The sequence below is a fragment of the Cucumis melo genome, chromosome 10, assembly GCF_025177605.1.
Source record: "Cucumis melo cultivar AY chromosome 10, USDA_Cmelo_AY_1.0, whole genome shotgun sequence".
NCBI lineage: Eukaryota > Viridiplantae > Streptophyta > Magnoliopsida > Cucurbitales > Cucurbitaceae > Cucumis > Cucumis melo.
This window is the reverse complement of record NC_066866.1, coordinates 21,301,319-21,324,116: the sequence shown is the minus strand read 5'-3', so window position 1 is coordinate 21,324,116 and position 22,798 is coordinate 21,301,319. Positions and strand designations below refer to the sequence as shown.

The following is a 22,798-nucleotide window of genomic DNA, read 5'->3' as shown; positions in this document are numbered from 1 at the left end:
AAACATTTATAAAACTATATGCTACAAACCATTTAATAATCCTTTTTGCATAAATCAACCCTTAAACGCAATAATGCCTTAATAAATTCATTCCTTGACTAAGCCCTAAACATTTCCCAGTAAACAAACATGCTTGAATAAATACCTCTATGAAATCATATGCTTGAAAATCATTCGTAAAATAGCTTAAACATTTAACTTAAATCATACATAAATAATAGCATGAGCACATGCTTTGAAATCACTTTAATAAATTCATTTTTCAATCACAGATACAAGTTTTGGTTCTTGGTTTATAAATTTGCTTAAACAACTCTTAAATTGAAATAATAGTATTTAAGTTCAATTTAATCCCTTTGAGAGAAAAAAATGTCAAAACTCTAATTAGAAATGACAAAAATATAAAAAATGCCCTTTGGCATTACCTAGCGTGCAAGGATAAGCGACAGAGGGGCTGGACCGTGCGCATGGTTGCGCCCTTTGTGGCGCCTCTTGCATGGCCTCTTTGTGTCATGCCTAAAAATTGGGTTCTCGGGCATAATCCTTCTTTCAAATTTTCTTAGAAATTTCTAAAGTATCTTACCTCAAAATTTCAGCTTTGAATTCTAAGTGATGCGTTCTGTAGCCTCCGAAAAGTGAACACGACTCAAAACTGCCCGAGAAATAACTTTTGGGGCTTCAACTACAAATTTGACCTCTCTTCAACTCTTTTCGATCCAACAGCCTCACCCTTACAATTAGACTCAATTTAAGAGCTTTTGTAAGTGGAAGCAAGAAAATGGCACAAGTAGTTTTATAGCATTCCTTCTCTAAAGTTCCCTTATCTATAGTGGTCCTTGCATGCCTTGGTGATGACACCTCCTACTTCCTCTTTCCACCTCATGCTTTCATGGCCATCGCTTGACACCACCTACTTAGCACCTTTACACCTCCTACTAATCTCATCGTTGCACGAATCAAAGACTTTTCTTGCTAACGGCCACATGCTTGGTACAAAGAAAACCTATTTGTCTTGACATGACCTAGCTTTGCCATCAACTTCTTTCTTGGTAAATTCTTCCTTCTTTTCTTAGTTCTAGATTTCTATGACACTCAACTGCAACACTCCTATGATGACTCATGTTTATGTCACTTGAATTATAATTCCTAATTATCACTTGTAACTAATCCATTATTTTAAGAGGTTTTGTGATTCGGGTTTAATAGTCGTCAAGCTCACTATTTTATTTAAACCACTAAACTCAACCTGTAATCATCTCTTAAGGTCCTTAAAAGACTAGAAAAATATTCTTTGGGCTAGGACTTACAATAATACCTTAAGGCCAAGTTGATTTATTAAGGTTTTTGATAAAAGAACTTACTCACTAGACATTTTAATCTATTTTTTTTCAAATATTTTGTTTTAATTTCGCCCCAGGTAACGAAGAACATCTAGTGTTGAACTTTCAGCCTTGAAAGCAAATGTGTCAATCGTGAAAATCGTCATTTGGAAGTAGCCAATGTCAACTCGCATAGCATGTAGAAGTTAGTCGAGGAGAGTGAAATATTGTCTTGCGTTGTACTTGGTTCTTTAAAGTTGAAAGAATGTATTCTTGTTAGATGTACTTTTGAAGCATTATAAATGAACTATTCTTATTTTATAGTAAGTTTCAATCTTCCATTAATTGGTTGTTTGTGTTTATTCTGCTTACTAAGCGTTCTGCATGTCATCTTACGAAGAGTCTCACATAGAATGTTGAGGGGGTCCAATTTCCACTTGATTGCATAGAGTGACTTTGGGAAAGGGCATGACAAGTTGGTATTAAAGCATAAGTTATTTGAAAAAGTCTTGAATAGAATCATGCATATTAGGAGTTCATTGATAATATAAAAGTCTAATACATTTAAGCATTATAGGATTTATGGCACCTCGAGGAAGGTCAAGGTGAGTCGAGCAAGTAGCAACAGATGTTGTAACTACTGATATTGCTAATATAGCGCAAGTGTTCGACGAGATATCCAGTAACATACAAGAGACGATGGGGCAAAATACGAAGGAATACTTTTATCAGAAGTTTGACAAGAGGTTTAGTATTGAGAGGTTGAAGGAGTTGGGAGCAACGACCTTCGCAGGAAACACTAATCCTGTCACACCCCGCACTACACACGCTCTTGCTTGCCATGCAAAATGCAGTATGACTTGAGTATCCTTGACGTGTTAAACACTAAAGACACTTAGTCTTCAGGTTCTTAACCTTTGCTTAATCGCCTAGCCTCTTAAACTTAACTAAATACTACACTTTAGGTGATATAAACACTTAACACAAGAAGTAGGCCAAACTTAGTCTTTATTACTTAAATCATGCAATTACAATATTGTATAACACTTAGCCAAAAATAAAAGAACAACACTTAAACATAAAATCAAAATGCCTAGCAGCAACCTTATCGCCCAGTCCACTACTCACCCTTTCCTTACTTTGCCTAAACGCCTTATTCCTGGAAGATAAAACTTTAAAAAATAAGTCAACAAACTTAGTGAGGTTTTAAGAAATTCTTTTCACAAAATATCTTTTGTAAACATCATTTCATCAAACATTAACTCACATTAATTCACATTTTCTTAGAAACACATTATTTTTCATAACAAATTATGTACGTTGAATATTTTGCATAAACATACATTAGTCAACAATCATTCCTTTCGCCAAAAACCCCGAATCATTTTCCACGCTAAGTCTCATTACTTCGTGTTTAGTCTACTGTAACAACAACATTCGAGTATATTGTGATTCGATCTTATTGCCCAGGCCGTTAAATACAATTTCGTCCTTTTCTACATTGGCCAGCTTCGCTCCACCATGAAATCCTTTTCTAGAATGGTTTCATTTACTCCTTATGTGCACATAACAGTTAGCTCGTTGATTGAAAATAGACTAATGGTTTGACCACCATTTCATAAACATTGAAATACATAAAACATACTTTGAAATATAGCATAAGCGCTTTTTATACATCTCTTTAGAAAGATTTATAGAGAAATCATTGTTTCAAATCAGTAAATACTTTATAAGAAAGCTTTGAAAATTAAGACATTTTAAAGAAAACTATATGCTTTCATGGCCATCGCGTAAACACTTTGGTAGCACTTCAACACTTAACTTTTTCTCTTCAAAATTTCAGAACCATCACCCTTAACATTCGATTCCTTCCTCTATTTATAATACTTCTTATACAAGCTTAGTCATGCTTAAACTCTTAACAGCTTGTCAGCTCCTACTCCTAGCGGTACACGTGTAGTTTTAAGGTTTAATTTAAACATGCTTAATTTAATCTCTACACGTGACCCATTACAAAACTTAGGAAATTTCCTAACTCTTACCCTAAACCCTAAACCATAAATTTTTTGGAAAAATGTTCTTACTCTTCTCGCCTAATCTTTCATCTCGTAAAACACATTGATCAAGTAATAACACTTAACCTTCAAAAGTTTTGTCACTTTACCTTTCTGAAGAACTAACTTAATTGCCAACTCTTAACACGTAGTCTTGCTTCATTAGCAAACCTTAACTTCTCTTCACAACCTTTCTTCCATAATGCCTATTTTTACACTCAACAAAAAATTTAAACTTCTAACTTAGGTACGAATCTTACAAATCTGGCTGACGCAGAGTGGTTAACTCTGATTAAGAAGTGTTTTAGAGTGATGGATTGTCCCAAGAAAAGAAAATTGAAATTAACACAACATTCTTGTTGTAAGACACTGCTGAAGACTAATTGACTCTCCACGCGGTGAGAGCAGGTTAAGTAAGCTTTGTCATGTGGAAGGAGTTTTGAAAGGTGTTCAAGGACAAGTTTTACACGAGCTCCTTTTGTGATGCAAAGAGAAAGGAGTTTATGAATTTGGTTCAAGGTGACATGATCGTCGTGGAGTATGAGAAAAGATCTACTGAATTGGCTAAGTACACTTTAACCTTTATGATTGATGAGATAGGTAAATGCAAAGATTTACTCAATTTTAATTGAAAATCTAAAAATACCAATACATTGACAAACAAAATTACAAAACTAATTTCTATGGCTATGGTTAAGCATGTTGTATTAAAAAAACTAGAGAGAAAAAAGGAAGAAACTTACTCACGTTGACGTCTCTGTATCTACAGAGATCTAAATTGGGGCAGCACCACTTGGAAATCTTCATATTCTCTGAGATATTTGGTTTGTGGGAACCAATTGGAAGAGAATGGAATTCTGAGAGAGTGATAATATTTTCTCTAAAGAATTTGAGAGAATTCACATTCCAAAATAATTATGTGAATTGCTTATAACTTCCCCTCCTTCAGACTAAAGAATAGGGAAGTTGAAAAGAATCAGGGAAAGTGGGAAAACCACCAACGTTGCCTATTAATTTAATTTAATTAAATTGATAATAATATTAAATTAATTAATTAATTAAATCTATTTAATTAATATTTCATTTAAATCATATTTAAATGAATATCTCTCACATCGCCTATAGTTTTAATTTAATTAATTTTATTAAATAAAATTAAACTAAATTATTAAATAATTATCTAATTAATTAATTACTAAATTAAATATCTGATATTTAATTTAATCAGATATTTAATTTAATCCAAATTTGAATCATATTCAAACATAAATTTCTCTTATAACTTATAGTTTTAATATGTATCATTTACACATTAAATTTTAACCTATAATTTTAATATGAATCTAATTCACATTAAATTAATATTTGAACTCATTCAAATATTTTATTCTCTCATAAATTAATTCTGAATCATATCCAAAATAAATTTATATAATAAATTCTAATTAAAATATAAACTTTATATTATAATGTATCATCATACATTATGTTAATTCCCAAAGTAGATTTGAACATTTCAAACTACAACCAATATAAATAAATCTTATTACTCTTTACTAGCTAGGAAGACGACCTAATGGACCTACATATCAGAAGCTACAATGATATGTGTAAAGACCCAACCTCTTATGCTAAGTTGAGGACTTTACTTTTTAAAAAAAAAGAATTAAAATTTATTTAAAGTAAATAGAAAATAAAACAAAATTAACTGCGAATTGTTGTTAAAAACATAAATAGAATGTATGGAAATAAATTAAAACAAATCCTATCTCGGGCCCTACTAGTTTTAAAAGGAAAAGAAAAACAAATAAATAAATAAAATAAAATGAAATGAAAGGAACTATCAACTCTGAAATCTGACACATGACGTAAGCGGAAGCAAACGTATCCCTATGGCTCGCCACGGTCACTTCTGGTCATTCACCAACTTGCCTTTGCTCTTACCTCTGCCTTTGCCTGAAAAATAGAAATTGAAAGAGTGAGTATAAAAATACTCAGTACGGGACCCACTACTAGTCCCACTAGGTGCCTGTTAACTTCCTATTAGAGTCCTGAAGAGTGGTACCCCTGAACTGGCACATTTTCGAACACGTGCAATCTGTGATCCTGTAAGAACAAGCTGGTCTTTGGTGAACTCAAGGGAACACCTAAGACGATTAGGCTATGAGTGATCCCGTCGAATCACTCAAATCATGTCTATGTCAATGTCAATGTCAGACTGGTGATCCCTTCGGACTACACAGTCATAAGTGTGAGCGATCCCGTCGAATCTCTCAAATCATGTATGTGTCAATGTCAATGTCAGACTGGTGATCCCATCGGACTACACAGTCGTCAAAAAGAGTGGTGATCCCGAAGGACACTCATATGGGTACGACTCTAATAGGTAAAGCTAACACACACCCTATCCATAGCATGCACATAACATATCATCATCATAACATATAATATCGTAACATGTCATACTACAAAAAATCATGCCATAACATATCATACCATAACATATCATATCATGTTATCCTCAACCACAAATCTATGTCATTAGAACATAGGCGATAGCATAGACATACTATCAGCGCTAACCATAAAATCAACCAGCATATGCAATTACAATATCAGCCTCTCTTTCAATAACCTCAAGTCATGTACTTAGCTACCATTGATACATAACCATATATTCATATATGCGCTCTCTTGAATGTAACTCAAAGGTCTAGTAGTAGAATCTCTTACCTGGAGATTAGCTTAGTCGAAATCTAATAGCAAAACATCACGCTTTCTAAGCAACAAAGTCCTATTAATTAGAAAAACACCAAATTTGAATACCTTAACCATTAAACGACCAAGGACCCAAGAATTTAGTCGAAATAGCTTACCCAAGGTCGAGGTCCCAACAAATTTTTCCTTAACTGGAGAAATCCCACACCCCAAACTCTAATTGGTCCAACCGGTCCTTTAGGATAAATAATAATTTAATTTAAACCAAAATTAAATTATTTAGGTCCAAAAACTTAAACTTAGTTGGGCATACCAAAACCAAGTCAAAACATACCAACAAGTGAAAAAGGACCAAAAACAGGCTTGGTAGCTCAAGAATGGTTGGCGGCTCGGCTGGTGGAGGCGGGAGGGACAGCTCGCGCGCGTGCTCGGCTGAGGGGTGACTCGGCTCCTCGTGTGCGACTGGTAGCTGGCAGCTGACGGCTCGACTTCACGCTATGGAGGCGCACGACTTATGAACGACGTGGGGGAACGCGTACGGTTCAGTGCGACGACGGCTTGGACAGAGGCGGCTCGTCCGACGATCGTGAACGACTGATGATGTGCGGCTAACGAAGGGAGTTTCCGGTGTTCTGTGGTGGCTGATCCCAGCGACGACAACAAGGAAAAAGAAGCTAGGGTTTCTCTCCTTTTTTTCTTCTTCTTCTTTCTTTGTGATGAAGAAGAAGATGAAGAAAGTAAATGCATGGATCCCAAGGCCTATTTACACAAAAAAAAATTATTTTCCCGTTCCTTTTCCTTATTTTAAACCAACCAAAACAAATCTTCTCTCTCTTCATCTAAAACCCACCAAATCTCTTTTTTATCTCCTTTTTATCTTTCCCCAAATAAAATCAAATATTCTCTCTCCTCAACCAATCCAATCACCTTTTATCTCCTCCAAATATCTTTTCATAAATAATTATATTAATTTCATAATACAATTATTAAATCCTTAAATCCAATAATACACATAAACATAATTAAATCAACCCACCTTAATTAACCAATTAGATATTTCTCCAAAATATCTAAAATTTCTACTTCCCCCAAACCAATTATTTCAAGAAAAATTTAAATAACACCCAAAATTCCAAAATTCAACTTAAGATAATAATAATAAAATCACCTTAAATTTTGGGGTGTTACAATATGAGATTAATTGACTGAACTCATTAACCACATTAATCATTATTCGTTAACTGCGTGTAGATTTCACTAAAGATTCACAGCTGAGCTCTTCTCATTGTAGATATATTTTTGTGTCCACGGTTATAGAACAATACTAGTAAGTTAGTCCTTCCAAAATGTTCGTAACACCAGTTGGTTAAATTACTGTTTTACCTCTGGGTTACTTCTAGTTCTTATATACTAGTGCTCCTCTAATAAACAACTTGTCTATGGTCCAACCACTAAACAGAAACCTCTCTCGTGCCATAGAGAGGGTCGGATCCTTTGTTCAAGTCTTGGAGACATCATTTAAGTGAACACTTATCTACTTACCCTAAAGTTGGAAATGAATGAATTTCATCTTGTATGATTATGTTTCTAGCTTTCTGCTCAGTCTTGTCCCCATAATGATAAGCATATTGAGTTGGCAATCTGATTACTCTCACCTGTACAAATCAAAGGAAAATTCCTCGCGGATAGGAGTTCATAATACACTCCGGATTAGGACTAAGCTACCTAGGTCATCCTAATAAAATATAAACCCAACTAGTTAACGAAGTTACATTTAGTGATTACTATTTCGTGGTTCGGTCTTATGTATACTCATTGCATATGATACCCTCACAAGCATGTCACCTATATGAATGCATTGGATAAATGTGTTTGTATCAAATACAAAGTGAGCCGTATCTATAGTGTTACCAAGATAAGATACCCAACCTTAACCCTATACAATAGACCCTTCAAGTTAATCTTGAACATTAGTCCCTATGTGTTTCTACATATTGTTCAAGACTCATCAAACAACTTAAGATGTTAGTTTATTGGATTTAGGTTTTTCATACAAAACTAATAATATAATCAATAACACTTATTAAAATTATAATAATAAAACACTTTATTAATAACGGTCGATGAATTATATTTACTATCTACGAATTTTTTGACATAAAACCCAACATGAAGATGGTTTGCGAATCGAGATTATAATTCCTTCACTTTCCTTATTTTTATTTTTTCTTTCATAAAGCTTTTCCTTCTTTAGAATATTTTTCCTTGATCAACATATTCGCTCTAACTTTTCTCTTAAACGCAGCATGTCTTTGTTCTTTCATACAATTTTCTATTTTATTAAAATAAACTCTATCTTGAACTTTTAATTCTTTCCTATTATCTTAATATTACCAATAAATCAATTGATAATAAGTAACAAAAAATTACTAAATTGCTACTTATGGCCAATATACAACTTTTTAATATATATGAACTAAACATAGTTATTAGTAACATAAATCTATTACTGATAACAAAAATAAATATTGTTGAAAAGTTATAGACATTTATAAGTTATAGAAGGGTAAAAAATAACTATTAATGATAGACATAAAAATTGAATATGAGTGATACACTATTCTAATGGCCTATCCAATAATGAAAATCTATTAATAAAGGACTACAAATGGTGTATATATCAATGTGATACACCCAAAATTTTAAAAACATTAGCATAATTTCAAACATGTCACACACAAATTTTGGCACCTATGGTACAATTATCAGAAAAAAAAAAAAAAAAAAAGAATCATCAAGTTTCCAAAACTACCACCACCCTATTTCTTTTTTGGTAGTTGAAAATATGAAAAACGGTAGTTCCATTATAACGCTAGCCATGGAAAAAAGAAGATGAAATATCATCATGTTTTTTACACTTCTTTGCCTATTTTATTTTCTTTTTGTAATTAAAGAGATTTTCAAAAACTACCCTTCAAAAAGTAAAAAAGAAAAGAAGAAAAAACGAAAACATATAGTTCAAGAAAATATCAGAATAATTGATCTACTTTTCTTCTTCTTCTTCTTTTGTTTTGTTTTGTTTTGTTTTTTTTTTTTTTTTTTTTTTTTGTCAACTTGCATCAGATAAAGCCAACCCTGTAATGTACCTGCTGGCTAGCACATAAGAACAACTACAACAAAAAAAATTAATAATAAAACCCTTAAAAAATGAAATGTATTGAATATATATATATGATATATCTCAAGGTTGCTTTAAAAGGGGAGCAAAACATTTTGAAAATTGTTGATTGTGGGAGTGTTCTGTAAAGAAATTCAGTAAACATGGCTCTTGTTGGGAAGCTTGAGAGTGAAATAGAAGTAAACACACCTCCCCATAGATTTTATAAACTCTTTAAAGAACAAATTGCTGACATTGCAAATGTTTCTCCAAAGTTAATCCAAAAAATTAAAAATCATGATGGAGACTGGAGCAAACATGGTCACGGTTCCGTCAAAGTTTGGAATTACACTATTGGTATGTATGAATGATCTCATGGCCACGATTACTTAATAGCACTTTCTCTTTTCTGTCTCTAATTTTTTTCAGGAATAACTCATTTTTTACGATCTCTAAATTATTATTACTTGTTCTTTGTGTTGTTTGATGATTTTTAAGATGATAGTGCTGAAGTTTTTAAAGAACGAGTGGAATTCGACGACAAAAAGCTTGTGATAAGAATGGTTGGATTGGAAGGAGACGTGTTTAAGCATTACAAAACCTTCATTGCAACTTATCAAGTTGTCCCAAAAGGACCGGGTCGTAGTGCGATAATTTTTACCTTGGAATATGAGAAACTTCATGATGGTCCTCCTTACCCTAACAAATATCATGAGGCTATGAAAGGCCTTGCTAAGGACATTGAAGCTCACCTTAAAAAATAAGGTTCAACGTGTTTTCTGACGTTGGCAATAATAATATGATATGAATAAGTATGTTGTGATAGGGTTGATTCTATAAGATGGGTGAGGATTTTGTTACTAAATAATGGTTATCCTCGTGTAAAATGAATGAAACTCGAACATAATTTTGTTCTAATTAGTATGTAATATGCTATCTTTTGATATAATGTATGCTTTCTTGGCTATTTTCTTTGTCACTTGCTGCTGAACTTTTGCATAGTTTTCATTTTCAAGTCTTAGTTTTTTTCACATTTTAGTGGGGGAGAAAATTGTCTATATTATTTATTGTGGGAGAGGGAAAGTTAAAAGATGCACGACCAGAAAAATGAGTTTTAATGATATTATTAATCAAGACATTGTGTCGTTAAAAATAAAAAAAGAGATGAATCAGATAAATTGTGTCATTGAAAATAAATATACGGATTTTTTCTTCAATTTCACTTGCGCGAGCTCCAGATCATGGTTTCGAACCTCTCTGACGGTTATTTTGATTTCTTTTCTATAAATACGTATTTTGTCCCTAATTTCTCATCAATCATCAATCCAACTCCAATTTTCACCCAAATTCTCTCTAAATTTCATTTTGACAGAACTCTTCCCTCTACATTCTGCCATTTTTCTCCCAAAAACTCTAGCAATCTTCTTTACTCTTCCCTCTCCATTCAGTCATTTTTCTTATAAAAACTCTAGCAATCTTTTTTGATCCAATGAGATGAGTAGTGTTTTCTTTGAAATTTATTAATTGTTTAGATACATGAAATTTCCCATTAAACTCCTATGATAGAGATCAAAATATCAAAGTTCAATATTTTAGTATTCTTAAGATGAATAAAAAAAATCATCTTTTGAAACAAAAAAATAAATTCCACTTTTCTAATAGCTCTCATGCCACCCATATAATTATGAATTCATGCTTAGCTTTTTTCTTAGATGTGAATTGATAACCATAAGACATTTAAAAATACCAAATAAAGAACTTTGTTTTGTGAACCTTTGTAATTTAGTTTAAGAGATAAATTTTGGTAACCATTTTTCTGGGTGTTGTAGGGTGCTAACACCCTCCCTACACATAACTAACTCCCGAACCTTAAATCTAAATTTACGTAGACAAATATTTTTTTGTGACCAATCACACCTTAATATGGTCAATAGTGACTTCGAATCTACTATTTATTAAGATTAAATAATCAGGGATGTCGGTCGCTCTATGTTGCTTTGACTATCCTGCAATGGTAGCCATTGAAAAGATATTTTGTGCTATCTGCTTAAACATATGTTTTAGATATTGACATGTACTTAGGAACTTGATACTTTGTTACATTGACACTATTAGAAAAAGAGTCTTTTCTTCACGGTTGTATATTTAATTTCTTGACAACTTTTGAAAAAATTGTCATGAATTTTTATGAAAAGGCGGAGGGTAGTCAATTTTTCAGCTTCCTCGACGGTTTTAAACCGTCAAGTAATTAATATGCACCTTTCCTCAATGGTTTAAAACCGTCAAGTATTACTTATTAAATTCTTGACGTTTTAAAAACATCAAGAATTTTTATAAATTCGACATTCTTGACGATTTTTAAACATCAAATGATATGTACTTATCCTTGACGTTTTAAAAACGTCAAGTAATATCGATTAAATTCTTGAAAAAATATATCTCTATTTGCTGTGTCATAAAAAGGACAGAATTGAAAATTATTAAATAAACTATAAATAATGATGAATTTTGAATAATTTGATGTTATTAGGATGGCCTAAAAGATAAATCAAGATTGAATGTTGAAAGGAGACGGAGGAAAATCCATTGGGGAATGGGCAAATGAAGGTAAGATATTATATGAAGAAAAAGGGTGAGTAGGAAAAGTTGGCTTATGTTGGCACCATAACAACCTAAATCCTAGGAAATGACTTTAGATTTTGAAGCATAATGAGCTAATGATTTTTTTACTTCTCCCCTTCATCCTTTCTCACATCTTGTACTAGTTTTAGAGTTCTATTTGGTTTGTTTTGATTAATTAGATTGTTAATTGGAGGATATACTGAACTTGAGTGAATTTTGTATAGATATACATGGTTGGTTTCTTAAAATGGTTATGAACATACCATGTCTCCATACAAGGGTTGTTTAGCAAGTTGCTGTTACTGTTTGCATTTTTTTTTTACTTTTTCTTGTTTTGATTTTTTTTTGTTTTTTTGTTTTTTGAATTAGTAAAAATATACCTAAAATGGAATACAAGCTAATATGATTACCACTTGAACTCCATGTTTTCGAATGTAGAAGGAGGGTTCAAATGAAGTTGATCTTGATCGAGCTAAAATGTGGAAGAAAGCTCGAGTTAACAAACAAGAACAGTACGACAAAGACGACATTCAACAAGTTGTCCATAAAATAGTAAGTCATTACTTGTAGATTAAACATTTCAATTATCCATTACATAAGCATTTCTATAACTTACATTAATTTTGCTATCTTTTCATGATGAGATATCAATGAATACAGATTCATCGTCTGTGAATAGACACTATTCGAATGATGTGTTAACCCAAGCATTGGGTACAAAAAAGCACAATGGTCGTGTGCATGCGGTTGGTTGATACATAACTCCGAAAACGTACTTTCATTCAGTTAAGAAAACGTCAAAAGATGAGGCGAACTTTCTAGTTGAGAATGAAGAACTCTGAAGGCGAGTTAGTGAATTAGAGGCATAAATTTGCTCAAACTTGTCTACACCATTGTCTGCACACGAGACTTGTTCAAGGCCAATAATGTTAAAGGGGATTGAGGAGAAGAGTAAGAGAATAGAAGTATAATCAATGGATAAACCAAAAAAGAATGAAAAGAAAGGGAAGGAGGTGGTGCAGATGAATGAACAAGAGTTTGACGTCTTCAAGGTACATAATTGTAACGCCCCAACAAACTCGTTTTTGTTCATCTTACTATTAATATTTATGTATGGTCTTGGAAAATACAAATTTATTAGGCGAACCTTATCATTTTGAAGTTTCCGATTTATTAAAGTTGGGATTTTCCACTTTTTATTATTAAGTATTATTTTAACTGTTTTAGTATTTAGAATGTATTTAGTGAGTTATTGCTAATTGAAAGGAGGGTTGGTTGATTTTGGTGAGATTTGGAGAGAGAGAGGAGATGGTTGGTTTGGGTTATTTAAAAGGAAAAGAAAAAAAAGTTATTGCCTTATAAAAAGCCTTGGGACTCGTGCGTAAAAAAGAAGAGAAAAATCAAAGAAAGAAATAGGGGAAAAGAAAAGAGAAAAAAAGAAAAAAAAAATTATTATTGATCAAACCCTAGCCGCCGCACGCCGCCGCACGCCGCCGCCGCGAACCCGAGCCGCCAAGCCTTCCCCTCTCTGTTCAGCAGCGCAGCCGAGTCTGCAGTCAAAACCGAGCCCTCGCCGAGCTTCTAGCCGCGTCGGAAGAATCGTCCAAGCCGATCCGTGCACGCCGAGCGTCCGTCGGAGCAGCCGTCTCTCGCAGCCGACGCCCGAAGCCGAGCCGCGTCACCCTTCGCGATCCGCAACCGATCCATCAGCCAGCCGTGTCGCGCCGCTTCGATCCGACGCAGCGCAGCCGAGCATCCGTCTGCAGCCGTCGCCGAGCGAAGCCGTGGTGTAGCCGGACCACCCACAGCCGTCGCGCCATCCAGATCCGAAAGCCAGCGCCTCGTCGCGTGAGGACCCGACCCGGCCGAAGCTCGCTCCGTGACCGAGGCCCGGCCTGCGCCGCGTGCCTCCGACCTGGAACCCGAGCCACGTGCACCCGCGAGCCGAGCAGCACCCGCGTGCGAGCCGCCGTACCAAGCTGAGTCGCGCCTGTCTGCACCACGAGCCGCGCCTGTCTGCGCCGCGAGCCGAGCCGGTCTTCAACCTCCAAGCCGAGCCGATCCCTGTCCTTTTTCCAGCCGAGCCGCCAAGCCTAATTTGGCTCCTTCCACCTAATTTTTGGTAAATTAATTAATTATTTTGGCATTACCCAATAAGACTCAATGTTTTGGACACTAAATAATTTAATTTGGAACTAAATTAAATTATTTTCCTTAAGGGACGTCTTGGACCAAGTAACTGCTGCAGTGTGGGATTTCTTCAGTAGGGGCTCGAGCATTGCAACCTCTTTCTAGGGTAAGTCATTTCAACTGAGTTTGAACCGTTAGTCGTTGGTGACTTAATTACGAATTTCGGCGTAATAAACAGTTAGGACCTCGTTGCTTGGAAAGCACACTTGCCTCGCGGTTAGAACTCGCCAAGTAAATCTCCAGGTAAGAGATTCTACTACTAGCTCCATGTTTAGAATTATGAGATCACGTATACCTTCAATTGTGCATGTTGAGGACTAGACTGCACGATGCATGAAATAAATGATAGTATGATGCAAATGATGATATGGTTATAGTATAGCATGTTGTTGTGATAACGAGAACTGTTATGGCTGTACGACGGGTGTCGAGACGGAGAGTGTAATGATGATTTATCTGTAATGTTATATGATGACGCGATGTGTATGCATACTGCGATTAGGGTACCTGTTAGCTTAACCTGTTAGAGTCGTACCTGCATGGGTGTCCTTCGGGATCACCACCTATTTAGGACTGTGCGGTCCGACGGGACACCAGTCTAGCTTGGATATAGATATGACTCGAGTGACTCGACGGGGTCCTCGCATCCCGATTGTCCTAGGCGTCCCCCCCGAGGCATCGAAGACCAGAGTTACGTTCCTACAGGAGCGCATGTTGCACGTGTTCGGGAACGTGCCAGAGATTGGGTACCAGTTACAGGACTCTGACAGGAAGTTAACAGGCACCTAGTGGGACTAGTAGTGGGTCCCTTACTGAGTATTTTATACTCACTCTCTTCATGTCATGTTTTCAGGTAGAGGACGAGGCAAGGGCAAAGGCAAGCTGGCGAGCGACCCGAAGTGACCGTGGCGAGCCATAGAGACTCCTGCTTCCGCTTATTCTTGTTTTTTGACTTTAGTACCTGAGTTTGAGTATTCTTCATTACTTACCATCTTTTTATGTAGATAGGGCCCGAGTAGGACTTTAGAACGCATTTCATTTTTTTGCATAACTACCTTGTTTGAATTTTCATAAATAAAATTTCTCAAACCTTATGCGTTTTACTAAATTTTATGACTTAAACCACTTGTTCTATATTTAGTAATGACTTCGATTCAGTATAAGGAGTTGGGTCGTTACAGTAATCCACTATTCAACTGGAATGTCTAATATGTACATCTTACTAAATGTAGATGTTCTTGAACTAGGAGAGAGGCTTAATAAAAATACCTACAGAAACAGAAGTTGTATGTGAGTCAACATCAACTTTTCCATTAGCGTTGAAGTCGATTCTCAGATACACTGAGAAGGTAATGGAGAAAGATTCCAACATCCCTTTTCCACTACCCGTTGACATTTTTGGTATTGGTCAAAAGAGGTCTGTGCTCCGAGAGGATATCATTGATCTTTATAACATGAACGAAGTCAAAACGTTTACATTGGTGGCCTATATGATGTAAGTCAATTTCATTTTTTTGCATCTAAATTTATGTATCTCGTTTACGAATTTATATATTTTGTAGTTACTTGTATTCATCTGTTTTGGTTCGAAAGAAAATGTGTAGTATGTCTTTGTAGATTCGCCCCTCATCTCTTCTGAAAACACACAAGAATCTGGAATTTGAAACTTGTGTAGTAGATTAATGGTGTCAAAAGCAAATCAAGTAGTTCTTGCTCCTTTTAATCCTAGGTAAGTTTAGTTAGTTTATCGGTTGCATTGACAATAAAATATTAATTATATTTTTGTATAATTAGGGGTCATTGGGCACTGCTGACCATAAATTTGTATGAGGATACAGTGTTTTACCTTGACTCGCTAAGAATGGCATTCAAAGCAACTACAAGATATGTAACCGATATGTAAGTTAATCTTCTATATTATGTAGTGCGGTTTATTCTAATACATGTACAATATTCTAAAATATGTGCAATCTTATCTTTGCAAAATAGAGCAATAGCAATATTTCACTCGCAAAAGAACATTAATAAAAACAGGAAACAAACTTTATGGCGAACAGTAAAGGCAAGTATAAATATTTAAATTCATTTCATTTTGTAGACTACTAGCAATTAGGATTAGTCCGTTATTCTAATTTGTTGTTTATATAGTATCCACTACAAGTCAAGAGCACCACGTGTGGATACTATGTCATGAAGTTTATGAGAGAAATTGTAAATAGGGGAAGCATTGTCATCTCGGATTCGTTATGTTATATATTAAACTGTTTCTTTTGTGTGTATGACAATTTTCATGAATACTAATTCATTTATTTTGCATGTTTACGAATTCATACACAAAAACCATACTCACAAGCCGAGTTAAATGATGTGGAGGTTGAGTTGGCTGATTTTTTGGGTTCGTACATATAATCTACGACTTATTTGTGATTCTGAAGTAGGAAACTTTTTTCGTGGCTGATGTTTTGAATAGTTCATATGAAGGGGGGTTGATTGATATACTTTTGAGACTTTGTTGTGGTTTAGGGTTTAGGTGAATTGTTCATGTGTAGGGGGTTGCCATTATGAAACTTTATGTATGGAGATGTGATATACTTTTGGGCTAATTAATTAGATGGTGTTTAGTTGAATTCCTGGAAATCTGATGAAATTGTTTATATTCGTCAGTTTGATTAGATTAGGTCATACATACATGTAATATTAAAGTTAATTTATCTTTTAGATTATTGTAAAACATTTACCGACAATGTAATTTATATTTTTTATTATTAATATAAATATCTTTTCAAACATATGTGGGAAATGTTGAAATTTAGTATTTAATTTTTTTGAAAGAAGAAATATATGATCGAAAAATATGTGGGGAAATTGCCAAAAATAGGTTAAAAAAAGAGATTTAAATGAATTTTGGGACAAGTTTTCAAAAGAAAGACTTTTAGGACAATTTGGGTGTGAATAGACAAAAATGCCCTTCATTAAATTTCTATCGCTCTCTATTGATTGTTTCGCCTACCCACGTTCGCTTTCCCTTCTCTTTCGCATAGAACACCTGAAGTAAAAAAAAAAAAAACATCTCCTTTCTTTGGCTTTTCAAATTTCCCGCTCTGCTCTTCGAAGATACTCCGACTGTTCGTCTGTCGTCGGTCCTCCAGTGCATTTCGTCGCTTCTCCTTTTCGAACCTAAGAATCAACTTTGAGCGTGTTCTCTTATTTCAGTGAGTTTTATCTGTAACCCATTTTCAATATATTTGCTTTTTCTTGGCTTGAATCATGACATCGACTTCAACATCGACCGACGGACCCTTCTACAAGATTAATCCTTCCCATCATTTTTATTCCCTAGTAAGCTGTTTGTCTCATTTGGAAAAGACAACACATAATATTAAGGCCAAACTCAAACCCGATCAATTAGCCTTATTTAGGAAAACAAAGTTTGGGCACTTTTTGGACCTAAATATTGTCTTCAATGGGCCACTCATCCACTACTTACTGTTAAGGGAGGTGGAAGATGAAGGAAAGGATTCTATAAGTTTCCTACTAGGGGGCGTTGTTTGTACTTTCGGTAGGAGAGAGTTTAACATCGTAACTGGACTATGGGGTCCTAAAGAGGACTATATTCAGTTGGGTGGGAACAGTCGACTGTTGGAGAAGTTTTTCAAAGACAAGGACTGTGTTTACGTTAGCGACTTAGAAGATATATTTTTGGAATACGAGGGTGATGACGATGATATCGTCAAATTAGCTTTAGTCTACTTTATAGAGATATCTTTGTTGGGAAAAGATAGGCGAACCAAAGTGGACATTGGTTTTTTGAAGATTGCTGATGATTGGAATTCATTTAATAATTATGATTGGGGTCGGATTGTTTTTGTACGCACGCTAAGTGCATTGAAAAGAGCCTTGGACAAGCAATATGCCAAGGGAAAGAAGAAATCAACACAGACAAAAAAATATACTATCAATGGATTTCCGCATGCATTACAGGTATTTGACTTCTTACTTCTTACTTCAAAACTTTAAAAAGATCGTTTAGTTATTTGAAACGATCGTTTAGTTATTTGAAACGATCGTTTAGTTATTTTAAACGATCGTTTAGTTATTTTAAACGATCGTTTAGTTATTTTAAACGATCGTTTAGTTATTTTAACGATCGTTTAGTTCTTTTTAACGATCGTTTAGTTATGTTAAATGATCGTATAGTTGTTTTGAAACGATTGTATAACCACTTGTTTATATATCTATATATATCTTGTGGCACTTTCTAAACTTGTTTGTCAAATGTGGAATAGGTTTGGGCATATGAGTCTATACCAACCATCATTGGATGTGGTGTAGATAAAGTAAACGATCATGCCATACCACGAATGCTGAGGTGGGTGTGCCAACAATCACCAAAGTCCCAAACTATAAGCCAGGTGTTTGACTCGCCAATGGTAAGTAGCAAGCAATAGTAACTTACTTAAGGATCGCGTGATTTTGTGCTTATTTCTTTGTCCTAAATACATTTGCCTTTTTCTATTTGCAGTTTATAATTAAGGCGGTCATTGAGATGACACCTGAAGAGGAGCAATTGAAAATTGCTTCAGGTGAACTTTTTGAAAACTTCCGCTCATCTACCATTATTCAGTCGAAGAATGGTGGTTCAAAAAGAGTACGAGAAGTTGTTAACGATGAAGATGAGTTGAAAAAGAGTAAGAAACAGAAGTCCAAGATTAAGATGAAAAAGGCTATTCGAAATCTCCAAGATCGAGTAGCGGTTGTTGAAGGCCAACTTAATACTATAAAATCCGATATTGACGAATTGAAGGGCCTGATGTCAACCATATTGAAGCACATTGGACTTCAAAGAAAGGTTAGGAATGAAACTGTTAAGTGTATTCACGTTAGTTGTTTCATATTTGGTAACCATGTTCTCGCTAATTCATTTTGAGGTTCCATAGGGATGTTCTATTATTGTGTATGTTGCATTTCAATTAGTAGTATCGATTATTCTCTATGTTGCAAAACTACTTGTAGCTAAACGATCGCTGAATTTTTTTATGATTTTAAGAATATCGTTTAGACTTTACCAAACGATCGTTTAGACTGTACCAAACGATCGTTTAGACTTTACCAAACGATCGTTTAGACTTTACTAAACGATCGCTTAATATTTTGACGTTTATTAAGAAGATCGTTTAGACATAGTTTATTAAGAAGATCGTTTACACTTACCGAACGATCGTTTAGACTTTACCAAACGATCGTTTAGACTTTACTAAACGATCGCTTAATATTTTGACATTTATTAAGAAGATCGTTTAGACATCGTTTATTAAGAAGATCGTTTATACATATGTGCGCGATGAGTATTTCTCTACACGAATATTTTGTGATATGTATCTAAACGAATACAAATATTAACTCAAATATTCTTTCTCAATTTTGGTCGCGTTTAATTGAAAATATCACAAAGTATTTATTTTATAACAAAGTTTAAAATTATAATATGTTATTCTCTCTATAAAAATTACATAAAAAAATTATATAAACGAATACAAATATTAACAAAAGTATTTATTGGCCCAAAGTTCCAGCACATATTGTTGTCTAAACAGTTTCATGTTTGGCACAGTTAGACAACCAAGGTCACTAGCAGTTACAAGGCATTCAACAAATTTGGTACAGAAAATTCCACAATCCAATGAACGCCCTTTCTGTAATGTGGCCTTCGATCTGCGTATTGGCCAAGGGCCATATGTGAAACGATCTGAATGGAGGTTGACTCCAATTGCAATCGCGAGTGAGGCAATGCATCGTGCAGGCATTTGAAGAGCTTCATCAACAAGTTTCTGCTCAACATAATTTGGCATTGAGTCGAACACGTAGATCCTGCATTTTCTCATATCAGCTGCAATAGCCAACCAGTGTTCTTTTATGTTGATGCAGGTAATCACGTAGTTGACATCTCCCCACCCTGGTATGTCGTTGTAATCACCAACAGCAGTGTTGAAATAGTATTCGACATCTTTTTCTGTCCATATACTTAGGTGTGCTGTTGGGTCTGTCCATTCAGCTTTCTTATTATCTGGTGTCACCAGATGAGTATCAAAAATGTGGTTCCAAACAATGCAGTCTGGTTTATTGATTCCAGTCTTCAAGAACAAGTCAAAATTTAATCAGAATATAATGATGCAGTTTAACTTGTATACAAAAAAAAAAATTAAAGAATAACAACTTACCAGAAAAGAGGAATGTAATATTCTAAAAGAACGCTTGCAATGGTGCTTGAGATGCAACATTTTATTCTGCAAGTGGGCGAATAGCAGATCCAATGTCTACAAAGAAAAAATAAACGATCGTTTAATGAATGAAAGGAGAGGATAAGCGATCGCATAAGAAATGTACATGTGATCGTTTACGTAGTAAGCGATCGTGTAATATTAACTTAACGATCGTTTAGTTAATAGAAGCGATCGTTTAGTTAATAGAAGCGATCGTATATCAAATATAAGCGATCGTTTGGGAAGAGTACTTACGTCTCCATGTACCCATGTGTTTTCTTCAAGCTGTCTGAAAAAGTCTTTCTTTCTGGTTGTGGAGACTACTTTCCTTTCTTCATGGGTTGTTTTTCTTGATTTTTTCCATTGCAAGTATTCCTTCCATAGTATGACACTGCTTTGGAACTTCGTGTCTTCTTCAGCTCGTATGCTTCTTTTTTGCCTTGGAGACTTGTCTTTAAACTGTTGAGCAGACGAGTGTAGAAGAAAGTTGACCAATCGAAGCTTTTAAATGCTTCTTCATCATCAACTCTTCCCAAAATGTCCATGTCAAACTGTGTTTTCTTATCCTTCCCGACCATCACAGTTTCTATAAAGACGGCCAAGGCGACCTTCACAGCATCGTCATCATTTGTAAACTCAAAATTCTTGAAAATTTCCTCAATTTCCAAGCATGTTATTACTTTCTTATTTTCTGATCCGAATAGAAGACTTTGCAGTCGCTTGCTATCGCAATCTTTCTCCAATGGATTGTTTGTTGGCCACAATCCAGTTATGATGTTGAATTCCTTTTGGGTAAAACGGACGTTCTTCCCTAAAACCGAGAAACAGATTCCATCTGCGTTACCGTCTTCAGGTATCTGCCTCAGCAAGAAATGATGGATCAACTGGCCGTTGAATACCATGTTCACATTCAGCAATGGACCAAAAATTGTTTTTTCGAACATTTGCAGCTGGTCCTTGGTCAGTTTATCCTTAATAAGACTGCCAATCTTGTGCACTTGGCATGACACAGTGGCAGGGAAATACTTTTCGCTAGGTACAGCCATCCTGAAATGAATATAATATATTGAAGACAGAAGTCGAACCCGAAACCCTAAACGCTTCACAATAATAATATAAGAACACAGTGATAGTTTTTGAAGACAGAAGTTGAAACGTTTGAAATATAAACAAAGGAAAAGTGTAACGTTATAGTAGGAAAAGTTCGGGAAAATACCTTTTAACGTTGACGAAAACTATGGACTGAGACAAAAATGGTCTGAGAGAACAATGGACTGAGAGAAAACGAAGGTGTGATCAGTGCGGTTGTGTATTGCGTAGTGACGAAAAACGAAAAGTGAGAAGGCGGAACGTATATATATATCGGTCGTTTTTACCAAAGGGGCAATATTGTAAATTCGCATACTTTTTTTGAAATGTTGAATCGCGGTTGTAAACAATTCGCGGGTGTCTTTCGTTGTTTCAAAAGATCGTTTAGTTTATGTAAACGATCGTTTAGTTTTTTATAGTCGATCGTTTAGTTAATTTCAAACGATCGATTGGTTGTTTTAAACGATCGTTTAGTTTTGTTCGACCAATCGTTTAGTTTTGTTTAACTGATCGTTTAGTTAATTTCAAGGTATCGATTGGTTGTTTTAAACGATCGTTTAGTTTTGTTTGACCAATCGTTTAGTTTTGTTTCACGGATCGTTTAGTTGTTTTCCAACGATCGATTGGTTGTTTTAAACGATCGTTTAGTTTTGTTCGACCAATCGATCGTTTAGTTTTGTTTAACCTATCGTTTAGTTGTTTTCAAACGATCGTTTGGTTGTTCTTAACCGATCGTTTAGTTATTTTTAAACGATCGTTTACATATTTTTAAACGAACATTTAGTTATTTTTAAACGATCATAAAACCAGTGTTTGTGTTCTTAAATGAATAAGTCAATCGTTATTTTCGTCTTCTTCATCCATTTGGACGCACAGAAAGTAAGAATGTTGGGACAAATCATTAAGAAAACACATCATTAACAAACATTCATTAATTAGTGTAATACTTGGTACATTGGTAGGGAAATTTCTAATCTTGTATGCTCGACTTGTCGGTATATGAAATTGGATTGGTACACGTTAATCTGTTGTGACCTATTTGTTTACACCGACCACACTTATGCAATTTCGGAGCTTCACCAACACTTGGAATCCTCTTTTTCTTCGGTCGACCAACTCTTTTGACTACTTTTGGAGGTAAAACAGTCATATGTACGTAGTCTTCGCTTGTCTTCCAATCTGACTGATTCCCAACTGGGTAGACGGCCTCCGCATATGCAGCCAACAAACATTCATTAGTGTAATAATTAGCACATAAACTATAAACATTTATATTACGAACCCGTGCTGCAGCAATGGCATGTGAGCATGGTAGTTGCTCAGCTTGAAACTCCTTGCAAGTGCATTCTTTAGTCTGAAGGTTTACGACCTCCTCCTTATCTAAATCTT

The 22,798-nt window shown here is 34.9% G+C and overlaps 2 protein-coding genes and 1 long non-coding RNA gene across 3 annotated transcripts; 2 read left to right on the top strand and 1 right to left on the bottom strand.

The window, feature by feature from the left end:
* The first annotated feature begins 9,262 nt into the window (after positions 1-9,262).
* LOC127151233 (MLP-like protein 28) lies at positions 9,263-10,215 on the top strand. Its single transcript, XM_051090676.1, has 2 exons — positions 9,263-9,605; positions 9,747-10,215. Exons 1-2 carry the CDS (start codon positions 9,413-9,415, stop codon positions 10,010-10,012), a joined length of 459 nt encoding a protein of 152 aa, XP_050946633.1. The 5' UTR covers positions 9,263-9,412; the 3' UTR covers positions 10,013-10,215.
* Positions 10,216-13,869: 3,654 nt separating this feature from the next.
* Positions 13,870-15,097, top strand: LOC107992370 (uncharacterized). Its single transcript, XR_007824001.1, has 4 exons — positions 13,870-13,992; positions 14,090-14,166; positions 14,239-14,303; positions 14,914-15,097. It is a non-coding gene; the product is annotated as an uncharacterized LOC107992370 (long non-coding RNA).
* A 4,451-nt stretch (positions 15,098-19,548) lies between these two features.
* On the bottom strand, positions 19,549-20,694 carry LOC127151232 (uncharacterized). The gene is made up of 3 exons (XM_051090675.1): positions 20,576-20,694; positions 20,279-20,374; positions 19,549-20,191 (listed from the first exon to the last, which is right to left on the bottom strand). The coding sequence occupies exons 2-3, from the start codon at positions 20,336-20,338 to the stop codon at positions 19,601-19,603; spliced, it is 651 nt and encodes a 216-aa protein (XP_050946632.1). The 5' UTR covers positions 20,339-20,374; positions 20,576-20,694; the 3' UTR covers positions 19,549-19,600.
* Between the last annotated feature and the right edge of the window lie 2,104 nt (positions 20,695-22,798).

Coding starts and splice junctions, on each gene's coding strand:
- LOC127151232 (XM_051090675.1), bottom strand. CDS start 20,338: ATGTTGCATCTCAAGCACCATTGCAAGCGTTCTTTTAGAATATTACAT. Junction 20,192..20,278: donor TATTACATTCCTCTTTTCTG/GTAAGTTGTTAT, acceptor TTGTTCTTGAAG/ACTGGAATCAATAAACCAGA.
- LOC127151233 (XM_051090676.1), top strand. CDS start 9,413: ATGGCTCTTGTTGGGAAGCTTGAGAGTGAAATAGAAGTAAACACACCT. Junction 9,606..9,746: donor AGTTTGGAATTACACTATTG/GTATGTATGAAT, acceptor ATGATTTTTAAG/ATGATAGTGCTGAAGTTTTT.